A 13,976-nucleotide genomic window follows, 5' to 3' on the forward strand; every position below is an offset into this window, starting at 1 on the left:
CCTTCGGGCTTCAGCCCTCAATGCCATTTGATCCGATTTTCATTAATTTTATACTCAGTAACGAAGTCAACAACAGAATTCCCCAATCTCAATGGAACCAAAAATATAAGCAACCAAAATATGACATGGTTCCATGTTTTCTAACTGCTCCTTAACAATCCCAAGAACAAGAAAAAATAACACAAAAATGATGCTAAATTAGCAGTCACTCATAATTGACGAGAGGAGGAAGGGTGGGGGGGAGTGGTTCTCTGTCCAGGACTAGGGTTACCAATGCCTATTTCTTTCTCATCCCAAATAAGGTGTATAGATGTCTTTTAAAAAAAAAAAAAAAATTTGTGAGCATTGATGTGGTCCACGTTCTTGGACAAGGTTCTTTCAAACTCCCTTCAAAAAAAGGAGGGCGGGGGAATACTACCTGGTCATGGGGCCTCTACACCATTACCACCAATGAGAGGACGCACAAGGGCATAAACAAAAAGTGGGTTTTTTATATTTTATAGAGACAGCGCTATCATTTGCCCCCTCTATGTCTTGATGCAGAGGCCAACGTGACCAAGGAGCATTCTTCTCCCCACCCCCAAAAAAAAAAACCTTGTCCGAATGAAGAAAAACATGACAGAAGAAGATGAAATTTTGAATTCCAGTTTGTATTAGTACAAAACCTATATATAGGCCTAGAGAGGTGCAGTGCAAGTACAATACAAGTGTATAAGTACAAGGATAACAAAATCATACATGATGGCATGGTTATTCCTTGGCAGAACGCAAAGAAAGAAAGAATGAGAGAAAAGAAATTAAAAATTACTCCATCCTTACTTTCCAAGGAGGATGGGCAGAAGGATAACGAGGAGAACGATGAGTAATAGAATGATCCCAATGAGTGTCCATTTCCTGGTGTTCCTCTGCGTATTCTTGGCCTTCTGCAACTGTTGCGTCCCACTCCTAACGATTGAGTTGGCCCTAATGACCTGCCTCTCTATATCATCTATCTCTTCCCCTTGATGATCCACCAGCACAGCCATGTCCAAGAACACCTGGTGCAGCTCATTAAGGTTCCTTGCTATCTCCTTCACCGTGTCATGCCTCTCCTGAATCTCCCCTATGATATCCAATACCTGTCCCCTCCCCTGTTTCTCTATCGCCTTCTGAAGGAACTTCTCACTCTCCCCCGTCGATATCAGCACCTCCACCGTCTGTTCCTCCGGCTTCTCTCCGGTCACCGTGTAGTACCTCCTCTCCACCGTCTCTCTGTACTCCCGAGACATCTGTTCTCTCAACCTGTTGAACCCATCCATGGATTCCTTCATCTTCTTCTTCAACCCACTCACCACCGAGCTCCGTGTACGCTCAGATGAGCTGCCGGGTCCGCATCCGGGGAGGCGGCAGTTCTCGATGTTGGCCCTCTCAAGGGCCTCTAACCGGACCTTGATGAGCTTCGCCTTCTTGAGCGCCGCCGACACGTCGGAGTCCATTCGTGAGCGTAGCTCTTTCATGGACTTTGCGTTGTGGAGAGTCTTGCTCTCCTCATGAGACTGGAGGAGTCGCTGGTACACCCTCTCCAGTTCCTTAAACTCATCCTTAATTCCTTCTACATCTTCGAAAAACTTGTCCAGATTCACTCCCCCTCCCACGTTTTCAGTCGCCGGCGACAGCTCTATGTCGACGAAGATAGCATCGTCGTCGATGTGGCGTTTGAAGCCTGAGAAGGAAGTCCTTAATAGATCGTTCATGGTCTTGGTTTCTTTGCTTAATCTTTCTTTCTAGTTTCTATCGTATCCGAATCTGATTAGTAATCTTATAAGAAGAGCGGATATTGAAAGTTGAATGTCCTTGTTGACCTGCCAAACAATTCTAACAAAAAAATTTCCTGTCACCTTGGGATGCGTGCCAGGGTCCTCTCAGCCATGAAATCAGTCTCTGGTGCCTCAGCTCTATGAAGAAGAGCTTGATCCACCTTTCTTTCTTTCTTTCACCTTCACTCTCTCTTCTTCAAATCAACCATATATTGACGTTCATTTTATAAGGACCATCTCTATCAATGTTCAAAAATTTGTTTCATTTCATTTTCATTCAATTAGAATTTATTGGAATGTCAAAATTGCAATGAAAGTGTTTTTTTTTTTTTTTTTTTTTTTTTTTAATGTATTTGTTGCTTGACTTTTTTTGGGTGTTTAGTGGCCAAAATGACGCAGGAAACAAAATAACTGAAATTTCTAAGAAACATTGCGTTGGAGAGGATTTTTACCATGCATGCATCTTTCTTCATCTTGAGTTGAAAAATGAAACGTTGAATTGGAACATTCAATCTATGGATTAATCTATAAAAACGCGTCACAGAGTCAATGTTTCGTCCTGTATACGCCAGATTAATCTGTAACAATTGGATTCAGAGGCTGATTTCTTGATACTCTACATTATCCAGTCATTGAGTCCCTCAATGGTTCACCCAGTCACCCCACCTGAAGATTTAAAAATAGCGAAAACATAATCTGGAAAAAATCCCAATTTAAAAAAAAAAATGGTAAAATATGTAATACAAAAACTTGACTTTTATCCTTGCTAAAGGAGCTTCTATGTTGTCCTTGTCTCGTTTCTGGTGGTTTCAACCACCTCCTTATCTTGTCCAATGTTCTCTTTGCCGGAATTTTCTGTTGCCGATTACATCTAATAAAATTTTGTTTACGCTATGTTTGGTAGCTTCTTTTCTTTTCTTGACTTCCAAACAGCGTTGGCCCCTTCTCTTGATGCAAACCAGTATCTCAAGGAGAATAAATATTGCCAGTCCTGTGCTCTTTTCTTTAGTGTGATGTCTTCAATACAACCTTTCTTAAAATGGGTTTTTACCAAAAAAACAGAAGTTAAATGGGTCAAGTCATTTTATATTCTATATGGAAAAGATTGCTAACTATTCATTTAAAAACCATCTCTGAACTAAGATAGTGATAGAAAGATTCCAAACATAACCTTATGACGGCTTTGTTTGGTTGTAAGGGGAATGCAAATTTTTTATGTAAAGTGGAATTTTTTTCCCAAAAAAAATAAATTTAGATGTTTGATTGCAAGAGAAATATATTTTACATGTGAAAAAAATTTCACTTAATCATTAAAATTTTCCTTTTTATTTCCCCACCAAAATAGGAATAAAAACAAAAAATCCTACTCTCACGATCTCTTTCCCACTCTCGCGACTCTCACCCCGCTCATTACTCTCAACGATCTCTCTCTCTCATGACTCAATTGGGTTTGTTTTGACAAAAAAACTTTGGGTTTGAACCAGATGGAGCATTACTGACTTGTTGGGTTTGCTTTAACCAAAAGAATTTTGGAATGGGCCTTTCAATCGTTATCACTTATGATCTATTATTGTTTTCTTTGTGATCATCTTTTTGATATGTAGAATGAAATGGTTTATTTTGGTTAGTGATAGAACATAGTATCTGATGATATTTGGTTTGATTTGGTATAGACATTGAGTGACCTGATTCACATGACCAATATAAATTTTGAGTTGGGTGGGTTCTAGATTGAAAAGTACTCCCCCACCCCCATCTCTTTTGAGGAGTTTGGTTGGATTATTAGTTTTTTAAAATTTTACATCAATTTTATATCCAACCAAACAACTATGGCAATGTCCTCTTAAATCTAATGATATTTGGTTTGATTTGGTACAGACATTGAATGATCTGATTCACATGACCAATATAAATTTTGAGGAGTTGGGTTGGTTCAGGATTGAAAAGTACTCCCCCCACCCCCCCCCCCCCTCAATCTCTTTTGAGGAGTTTGGTTGGATTATTAGTTTTTTAAAATTTTACATCAATTTTACATCTAACCAAACAGCTATGGTAAATTTCTCTTCACTTCTGTTGCAACCAAACGACTCAAAAGAGAAAAAAAAATCGCTTCACTTCCCTTCCCTTCACTTCCTTTCCCATTTCCTTTGCAACCAAACGCAGCCGATGGGAATTTTTTTGTAAAAATGCTGATTAGCCATTGTGGATTCTAGTCACGCAGTCACCTACATTGATTTGGGTTGAACATTCTGCAATCCAGGATTCTATTGGGTTTCAGAATTTGGATTGGCCATTCTATGATTTATATTGCTTTTTAAGTTTGAATTCCTTTGTATAATCTCCAAGTGAGACTGAGAGCTAACTTTCATTCTTGAAATATCCATGCAGCTTCCAGGAGGTAAAATCTCTCCCAGGGTTCATTTGCATAGCATGCTCAAAAACACAACGCCCTCGTGGCTCTCTATCGGTATAGAGTTGAGTCCATATCTGTTGTGAATTTAATGACTTAAGAGACACCTGAAGAGTAGTTATATCAGTTTCAGTGACATCTTTCCCCACCAAAGTATATATGTTCAAGAAATAAGAGGGGGCTTATTTTACAGACGTGAGGCTATGACTGCCAGTTCAGAGGAAACTATCAAGATGAGCAAAATCAAGCTTACAACAGACAACAGTTTCAGTGTCATTTTACTGTTCCAATTGCACCAATTTTGTACACTTAAATAAGTTCCAAGTACTTCACAGGTCATCACTTCCATCATTGCTTTTAAAGTCATCACCGTCTCTGCCATCTAAATTATCATTAATATCTGTACCATTCCTTGCCTTTGAACTCAGAAATGCATCATCAGGTACTGCTACATCCATCCAACTGAGCTCCTCGTCTCCCACGAAGAATCCAGGATCCTCAACCCATTCTCCAGCATCACCACCCATTGCCTCCAGGCATAATGGATCATAACCGCAGCTCACAGTGGCTTTACTTAGTGCTGATTGCCTGACAATATATTAATAAAAATCGTCTCAGGTCATTTAATAGGAAAGTTCTGCAACATACTCCTTTAAAGAAAAGACAAATGCTAAAGGACAGAATTCATGTCTCTGTCATCCCAGACAGAGTGCACAGTTAGGGCTGTCCATGAGTAGAGAAAGCTTGATTTATAAGTGAACTTGTTTAGCAGCTCATCGGAGTTCCATCCAAGTCTTGAATTAATCTTACTGAGCTACGTCTAAAATTGACGTGGTCCAATAACTCGACTAATTGAATTATTTGGTTCATTTGAAGGTCCACTCGTGTCTCACGTACCTTGTCACCTTGGCATGAACCATTAAAGTTTGGTCAAAGCCAAGGGAGGCATAGACATCCTGTTCCCATCTATTGCCCCGATGAACATTCCTACTGTAAACTACAACTAGGAGCAAAACGAAGTACCTCTCCTGAAGGTGAAGGTTATAATGAACAAAGACGAGATCATTCAACCTCTCTTGCTCCAACCGGTTCCTTTTCTTTGAATGCATATGCTCAAATATCCTCCACTTCCTCCCACCACGGGTTCCACTACATGTTTGACTTAAGATCCTTACAGCGAAGCGTTGAAGATCTGGACAGTCTGCTGCATACAGGGACCACCATGTAGCTGTAGAAAAAGAGAGAGATTGATTCCTGAATCAAATATAGAAATCTGAACCTGGAAACATCATATAAAATAAAAGCCTCACCGGGGGACAATGAGTCTCGACCCCTAACTGCCACAGGTCGGCTGAAATCCCCAACTGCATCCTCATAAAATGTTACTTGTCTCGTAATCATATCTTGGGCAGTTAGGTTAGGCTCTAGGGTCTCAATGCAATCGAGTAAGCCCTTTTGTATCACTTTGTTGGTGCAGAAGCTAGGGTTATAAAATACAGATGGGTTTAGGTAGCAAGCAGCAGCATGGAGGGGACTATGGAGTTCCTCTTCCCAAATACGATCAATAACCTTCAAGTACGGAAAATAGTCAGATTCCTTGTTGTTGAATGCCACAATAATGCTTTTCTTTGCCTTTCCCATTGCATCATATAAATAACCCATAGAAGGCCTCTCTTCACTATCAGCTAAGTTTAAGACAGCCAAAAGGGGTTTCGTGACCTTCAAAATTTTGGCACAAACCGACCAGAAGCCGGGATCCACCACAATTTCTGTGACCTCCAGCCCTGCTCTTTGTTTAGAGAAAGCTGACTGCATCCAAGTGCTACTGGTAAACATCTGATGAAGAGGATCTTTCAAAGATGCAATGCTTTGCAGTGCAAAGAAGTCGGTTGCAAATCTTGTAATGGCTGGTTTCACAATATCTTTTCCACCTGTCTTCTTCCTCATCAAATTTAGGACCCATGCATGGTTATATATGAACTGACTTATTCTTTTGGCCTTGAGCAGAGCCTCTTTCACCTCTTCCATTTTCCCTAATTCCTCCAGCATTAAATCAATACAATGTGCTGCACTGGCACTCCAGAAAAAGGTCTTGTATTTTTCCATTAACATCTTCCCTGCAGCCTTAAAATTAGGTGCAGAATCTGTCAAAAATTGTACAATATTCTTCAGGCCCACCTCTTGAACAATACCATCAAAGAGATCAAAAAGTTCCTCAGAAGAATTTGCGGTATCTGATGCATCAATAGATTTAAGAAACATCGTACCCTTGGGACAATAAACAAAAAAATTTATAACCATATGACCAGATCTATCCAGCCACCTATCAACCATGACTGTACACCCAGTAACCTCCCAAGACTTTTTAAGTTCTTGGCATAGTTCTCCTACTTCTTGGATGCTTTTGTTTAACAGGTTACCCCTCAATGAATGATAAGAAGGCATTTTATATCCAGGGCCTACAGCAGCAATGGCATCAGCCATCTGTTGGAAATATATAGAGTTTGCTGCACTGAATGGTAAACCAGCATCATACATGAAATTTGCAACAGCCATATCTGCTTGGTCTATAATTTCTTTTGGAGCAAAGGTTTGGTGCATAGGAAGTTGAGCAATTGCTACAGCTTGAATAAATTGCTTCCTGTGTCGCTTTCTTCTACCGGAGGTGCCTTCATCGCCTTCATTTCCTTTTCTTATGCCACTACTTCCTTGTGTACAAAATGCCGTTGGACTCTTTTGCACATCATCACTATTTCCTTCTTCCTTACCTTGCGTGGAGGACGCCAAAGGATTCTTGATAGTTTCCAATTCTTTTTGCTTCTTTAGTCTTTCTAACACTTTAAAACCTAAATGTTGTTGCATTTGTGCTTTAACATCATCAGGCACTTGTTCACATGGGGCTATGTTTCCCCTCTCCCCCGCTAAATGTTGCTTCAACCTGGAAATTCCACCCCCAAGGATCACCTTATGACAATATCTGCACTTAATCTTTTGCCGGTCCCCATTCACCATCATTCCATGGGCCCACCCAAGATCAGTGGCTCTAGGAGGTGCCAGTACCTTCTAAGAATTCAAAGTGAAAAAAGAAAAATAAAGAACAAAAAAGTGAGAGATAAGAAGTAACTTTTACTTGACAAGAAAACGTATAAAAGAAATTGCATGTCAACATTACTGAAGCGTCTCTCTCTCTCTCTCTCTTTTTATTTATTTTCTCTGTGAACATAGAAGGTTATGACTCGGGGGATTAATAAAACATCAAAACCAAGACTCAGAGAATAAACTCAAAAAACTATCATTACACACTTGCTCTTCCTTGCTTTGTACAGTTGAGAAAGCATCAAAGAACTCCCGAGTCCCCACCATGAGCTGTTGATTTTCTGATTGGATTTGCACAGCACCACAAGGAAAATGATGAAAAATCAGCCAAAGTTTAAGTTGAGAAACTTCCTCTTGCAGCAATAAACCAAAGTAAAAAACTTAATGATTTCAAACACTCTCAATATATATGTTGAAGTTCGATAAAATATAAAATATCCATCTTCAACTATTGGTTGAAGAGACTTCATAAGATGAATCAAGTAATAATTTTCAATCAAACAGAACTACCAAATTATGATACTTCCAATCAATGAATCTATGCAATTCAAACCTATACAAAACTGCTCTTAATTTCAGTTAAGGTCTTGGGTCATCATAAAATTCCTTGACATCATTAGCAGCTCTCCCCTTAGGCCTTAACAACAATCCAGCACCTTCTGTAAGAATGTTAAAATCAAAGTCCTGGGTGGAGATTTATTTCCTTCCAGAGCTTTTACATAAGTATAAAATTTCTATGGTCTGAATTATCTGAAAAAAGAATAAACCAAGATATGATAATTAAACATGTATAATGGATATGAATTACCATGTCGAGTTGATCTAATAGATGCTGTCCCCCACCCCTCTTTTCTTTCTTGTTTATGAATGTTTTCATCATGACTGGAAAATAAAGCAAGCCCAGATGGTTCTGTGATTATGACCATGTCATGGGTAAGGGGTGTATTCAAAAACAGAGGCTGCAGTGTAATATTGCAGATAAATTTGTGAAGCTTCTTCAAGGTTCTCGTAAATGGCACACCAGAGTGGTACTTAAGGTTAGCCAAAAAAACAGATTGGTGTTTACAGATCAAAATCTATTAATAGAGCCATAAAATATTTAGATTTCTAGCAGCATAATATAGAAAAGATTGGCTCAAGTGGTGTGATCTGCTTCAACTCATAATGCACTGCCAAAAAATGGATAATTCTTGGGCTGATTGTATTTATGACTTTTTTGGAGTATATAAAAGACAAGAACAAGAAAAATAAAAATAATTATACACAAATACCGTGTAAATCCATGGGTTATAAAGAAGTATAGCCAATTTGAGAGATGGTATAGATAGACCCTTCATAAATCTTATAAGATGCTTCCGAATAATTGCCAAAAAATTAACAGCAAGGCTTGTTCCTCGAAAACCATCCAAAAGGTTCATCCGCATTTTCCATTGGGTTTCCTTTTTGGAATTGTTATTTCAGAACAGCACCTTTTTGTCAAACTTTCCAGTTAATAAAAGCTCTATATGAGAAATATATCGTGATAACAGAAATTTATAAGTAAAAAAGCAGAGAGAGATGGTGGAAACGAGGATATCAATAGTGCTACTTAACTACTTTGGCCTATTAGTAATAGAAGTTCAGAAAATCCAAATCAGTCAAGAACTGGGCCACAACTAAAAAGAACAGTTGACACCAACTCTGAAGTGGTTATAGTGGGATCGTAAATTATTATCTTTCAAAATAGATATTAGACGGTATAATTTCAAGAAAGAAACGTTCAAATTAAGTAGAAGAAAATTGTACAAGGGATTTACTAAATGCCATGTATAATACATAATATTTAATAGAAACTAATGAATGAAGTCTAACAGACTTTATTTCTAATACACGTGTTAATCTTTGGCATTGCGACTGTGCTATAAAGTATTCTATGTAAGAAACTGACAATAAGAATTTAATATTTCATATGCAGGGAAAAAATTATCAACATCAAGAGGATATGAAATAATTATAAGAACAGAAGAAGATAGTAGACCATTTTTCATTGACTGGCATGCTTCTTCTGCTTCATGCAAGGAACGGAAACTCTCCAGTCTAGCAGCTGCCATATCTCGATCAGACTCATTTGAAATGGTATCCTCATTCAAAATGTCAGCACCCATCTTCTTTTGCTTCTTTTGTGATGAATTTTGCATCATTGATGCGCCTAAGTGCTTTCTAATGAGATCTCTTACTTCTTTTGGCACAGCTTCACAACCCCTAATTTCACCCCTTCTATTTGCCAAGTGTTTTTTGAAGCGAGTAACACCTCCAATCATGGACCTCTGGCAATAATTACATTTGACATGGTGCCTATGTCCCCCAACCATTGTCCCATGTTGCCATCCTATGTCTCTGGCACGTGGCATCTAATTAAGCAAAATTTCCCAATCTCTGAATGCAATTTCAATCCAAAAATCTTCAATCCTGCATACGATAGAAACAAACTATTAATCTTCAAAAACATGTTAAAATGCATCAAGCTACTAAGATGGAAAAATACACATGCTTGTGATTAGAGAGTGTCTAAGATATTTTTCAAATTTTAAATCTATCAAATTATCCCATGAATTGTAACTCGACATTCACAGTAAGTAGATGTAAGTTTGAGAATTTAATGATTATTCCCCAAACATAGTGGACTTATTTTAACAAAGTGTCTATTTTGCAATTCCATAAGATCAAATTACCAAAAGAGTAGATAGCAATCACATTATAGTATTAAACAAATATGTACAGATTTCATAGCTGATACCAACCAATGAACCATCACATGCACACTATCAAGAGTAAGACTGTAAGAGATAATTCAAATTGTAACAATGCCTACAGGAGGAAGAAAAGAGGCAAAACCGTTAAATAAAAACATGAAAAATGAATCGATACATTCATATTAGATGGTAAATGGGAGCGCTAGCACATGTGAAACTAAAAAACAATAAGAAAGCATTCTGTTACATGTGTGGGTGCACGAGCGAACAACCAAGCAAAACAGAGAGAGAGAGAGAGAGAGAGAGAGAGAGACTACGGGCAGAAAAACTACAAAAATAAATCATGAAAAAAAAAATCCTAGATCCATAGAGCCTAAGCACAGTCCAAGAACCAAAAACAAAGGATATGGAGAAAATTCCGGTTAGCCCTTATTTCAAAATCTAGAAGAGGGCTTGTTGTACAGGTTTTGGGAACCCAGCTGAAAAGTAAGAGGAATTAATCAATGTTGGCGTAAAATTGAATCTATGCAGTCATTGGAAATCATTGCCCCATCAAGAATGTCAGCTTCTTACAAAGACCTGACTAAGCACATGCAACCTTATCCTAATTCCATGCTGAATCCTTTCGCAAGCACCTACCAAAAATCACTACAATGGCACCAAAAAAAAACACCTTTCCTGCATCTGCCAACAAGAAGGATGCAGCACATGGGTCTAGTTCCTCTAGGTCAAACAAATCCAAGCGTCTGGCTAACGGTACCATGACTAAATAAAGGGTGGCTCAGTTGGTGCCACCGCACACCTTCAATAAGGCCCAGGGGTCCCTCTCAGAGCCGAATCACCAAAAAGCAGTGATAAAACTGATAGATGCCTACAACTTAGTAAGCAGTACTGGCCCCACTGGGTGGTGCTCCTGACAAAATACGTAGATCCAGCAGATATAGTGTGAATCCATTTTGAATCGCACTCCAAAAATTAGGGAGGAATTTCAGAAGTGTGCCTTTTTCAGGTCAACAATCAGCACCACTATGCTACCCCTTGGAAGTCAGGAACATGTGGGTTGGTGATTTACAGAAAGTCAATGTGGTAGAATTCCACTTTGTAGTACATAGACTATGCAAACAATTCCCTGTCCCTCAATATTTCAATCCCTCTCTCATACACTCTCCTCCCTTTAATGCTCTTTAATATAGATAGATTCCTTCTTGTTGATCCTTTCTCGCCCATGCTTAATGCTACTAGATTCTCTCTTTCAAAAAACAAAGAAAAAATTCTAACTTCCCCATGTGTCCAAAGTCTCTTATTGAGTTATCATATACATTAGTACTGAGCTTCTTCCTTTGTATTCTCCAATGTCACTAAATCTTTGTCGCAACAACTCATGCAATCCACTCGCATACCTACTGTACGCTTTGTTACTCAGGTCTATGGTCTCTCAGTTCCTTCATGTCAGATTGCTCCGGTATCAGAGACATGGACATTAACCTAAGTATGATCGTCATAAAAGCAAGATCAACAGGATCAGTGGAGATCAAGCCCCAACAATGTTTATGCAATACATTTGAGAAGCCATCAGGCCTGTGAGACTTATCATTTATCCATGTTATCAATAATCCCTCAGCCTTTCTAGCCTCTCCAATTGGTCCTTTCTTTTATAGTCTCCATGAACAGTTTGACATAACAATTTACCACATCATCAAAAATTTTGTTGCATTCATCAAGAATAGCATCCCCAACTTTCAAGTGACATACAGAAGTTGTATAAGCTGTTGGAGCTGTTTAAGGGTAAAAAAGACTAATCTGGCTTGGGACTTAAGTGTACATGCCTGATCTGTTGAATTTTGTCGATTCCATCATAGTACCTATACATGGGATGAATTTGCTCTTTGGGTTGGCAGATGTGTTAGCGGTCAGTTGTTCACAACATTATTTTGGTTTATGCGGTTGATTTGGCAGCAGACAGGCAGAAGTAGGATATATTATATATGTTTTCCAATTCTCCTGCATGCTTGTGTATACATGTGCAATGTGTGTGTGTGTGTGTGTGTGCATATGTTTGTTTCTGTCTTTTCAATTACTGGTTAAAGTCTGAGTGGTGATTAGGATAGTCTTAAGATAAACTATGTGTTCCCACGCATGTTGGCAAGGACACAAGAAAAGGATAACTGTGCTCAGAATATTGATGATTTGGTTGATATAGAGGGAGATCCAGTCTATGACAATGATTGGGTGTGTGTGCAAATGTTTGTTTCTGTCTCTACTCTTGCAGGTTTTTTCTGCTTTAAATATATATAACATACAACCAACTCATTTGTAGGGACTTCTTAATGACTGATAATTCTTTCTCTTTTTTCAGATCCACTTTCTGATCCAGGCCCTTGTTTACTGCAACATTGTAAATGGATTCATTATAGTCAATGAAGTCTTAAGGAACTCCAGGATGAGGATCAAAAACGTTTAAAGCCATTCTTCTAAGAAAGATTTATCTAAGCCATACAGACAGAGAAGCTCCACTCAAGGGCCTTCTTTAACTAAAAGCAATGTTGTGCCGTTAAATTCTTAAATTTTCATATTCTGTTGTCACTATTGCTTTCAATAACTTGTCGTAACAAAAGTTACCAGCTCAATTTCAAACTGAGGCACCATCTCAACATCTATACATCTAACACTAGCCTCCAGAATGATCATTACATAGGTCCTATAGTTGAAAGCTGGCCAAAATAAGAGAAAGTACTAACTTGTCACATAAACGTAAAAATCGTACAGAAGAGAGAAACAGCAATCCTAGTCTCAAGTTATCACAGAATCCCTTTTTTTTTTCTTCTCTTTTCTACCAAAGGCTCCCAGAAAATTTGTAAAAGGAGCAAGCTCTGAGAATTTTCCCATGACATTACAATAACTGAACTACTAAAGGGACACCAATAGAAGATGCTAAACACCTCCTAGCAAAAGAACAATACACAGGGATAGGCATCATTGCTCTGTTCATAAGGTGTCCAAAATTAAAAAATTTATATCCAGGGCTGCATTTTGAATAAAGAATGGGGACCTGCTGGACTGGGCACCGAAGCTTCCCACAACATCTCACCGGAAAAGAGGATCACCCAGCACAGCACAAGTAGAATTTTTATTAGAAAAAAAAAATGGAATTGAGTAATTGGACAAGTACATGAAGCAATTACTTCAATTATATTTTGAGTTAGCATCGACATGGATGACTAGCTTAATCTCCTACTGTATGCAACACAAATAGACTCCAACACTGCAACAACAGAATCTACTATCGCCTGGTTTTACATGAAAGGAAAGAGATCATCTAGCATAACAGATAAAGTATCGATTTCTCCAAATCCAGTCTTTTTACAAATCTAACTACTATCATCAATAGAAAATGGCCTAAGCAAAGCGACTTACTCGTAAAAGGTCTCTTCCGGTACAAATTGGGGAAACCGAAACGCCGGTTCCTTGATCGGGAACTGTAGTAGATCTGAAATTCATGGAAGAAGAAATCAGAGGAAATCACAGTATAAAGAAACAGAAAACGCAGAATTGATTCAGATTCATCTAGGTTTAGTTCTAAACCCCGTAAATTTGATCGATTCCTGTCAGGAGTCCTTGAATTCTACGATCTGAAGCATGTCGGTGTTGGTTTCGGAGTTAATCGCCGGTAGAAATCGTCTCGGATGGAGGCCGATTGTTCGCAGAGGTGCAGAGTTTCGGAAAAGAAGACTGTAAAAACCCTAGAACGGGACGGTGCGCTTATCGCTACCCGTCAACGATCATCATCAAAGCTTGAGATTTCGTATCGGTTGGTATCGTCAAGTCAATTTCGATTTTATTAGGCTGCATGATGGGCCGAGGAAAAAACCAGCCCATTACAAATTGGGCCTTTTGTGGGAGCAGGATATCTGGTTGGCCCAACCAAGAAGAAATCAACAGTTG

The 13,976-nt window shown here is 38.6% G+C and overlaps 2 protein-coding genes across 3 annotated transcripts; both read right to left on the reverse strand.

The window, feature by feature from the left end:
* Positions 1 to 665: 665 nt before the first annotated feature.
* Positions 666 to 1,957, reverse strand: LOC122085871 (syntaxin-121-like). Its single transcript, XM_042654470.1, has one exon. The coding sequence runs from the start codon at positions 1,731 to 1,733 to the stop codon at positions 816 to 818; it is 918 nt and encodes a 305-aa protein (XP_042510404.1). The 5' UTR covers positions 1,734 to 1,957; the 3' UTR covers positions 666 to 815.
* A 2,327-nt stretch (positions 1,958 to 4,284) lies between these two features.
* Positions 4,285 to 13,839, reverse strand: LOC122087027. Of its 2 annotated transcripts, none has more exons than XM_042655986.1 (7): positions 13,617 to 13,839; positions 13,449 to 13,521; positions 9,320 to 9,750; positions 7,510 to 7,583; positions 5,517 to 7,266; positions 5,230 to 5,434; positions 4,285 to 4,794 (listed from the first exon to the last, which is right to left on the reverse strand). In XM_042655986.1, the coding sequence occupies exons 3-7, from the start codon at positions 9,690 to 9,692 to the stop codon at positions 4,536 to 4,538; spliced, it is 2,661 nt and encodes an 886-aa protein (XP_042511920.1). In that variant the 5' UTR covers positions 9,693 to 9,750; positions 13,449 to 13,521; positions 13,617 to 13,839; the 3' UTR covers positions 4,285 to 4,535. The 2 variants fall into 2 exon arrangements, with proteins under 2 accessions (XP_042511920.1, XP_042511919.1); XM_042655985.1 differs by having other exon boundaries at positions 5,517 to 7,269.
* Positions 13,840 to 13,976: the final 137 nt, after the last annotated feature.

Source organism: Macadamia integrifolia, chromosome 8 (assembly GCF_013358625.1).
Source record: "Macadamia integrifolia cultivar HAES 741 chromosome 8, SCU_Mint_v3, whole genome shotgun sequence".
Taxonomy (NCBI): Eukaryota; Viridiplantae; Streptophyta; class Magnoliopsida; order Proteales; family Proteaceae; genus Macadamia; species Macadamia integrifolia.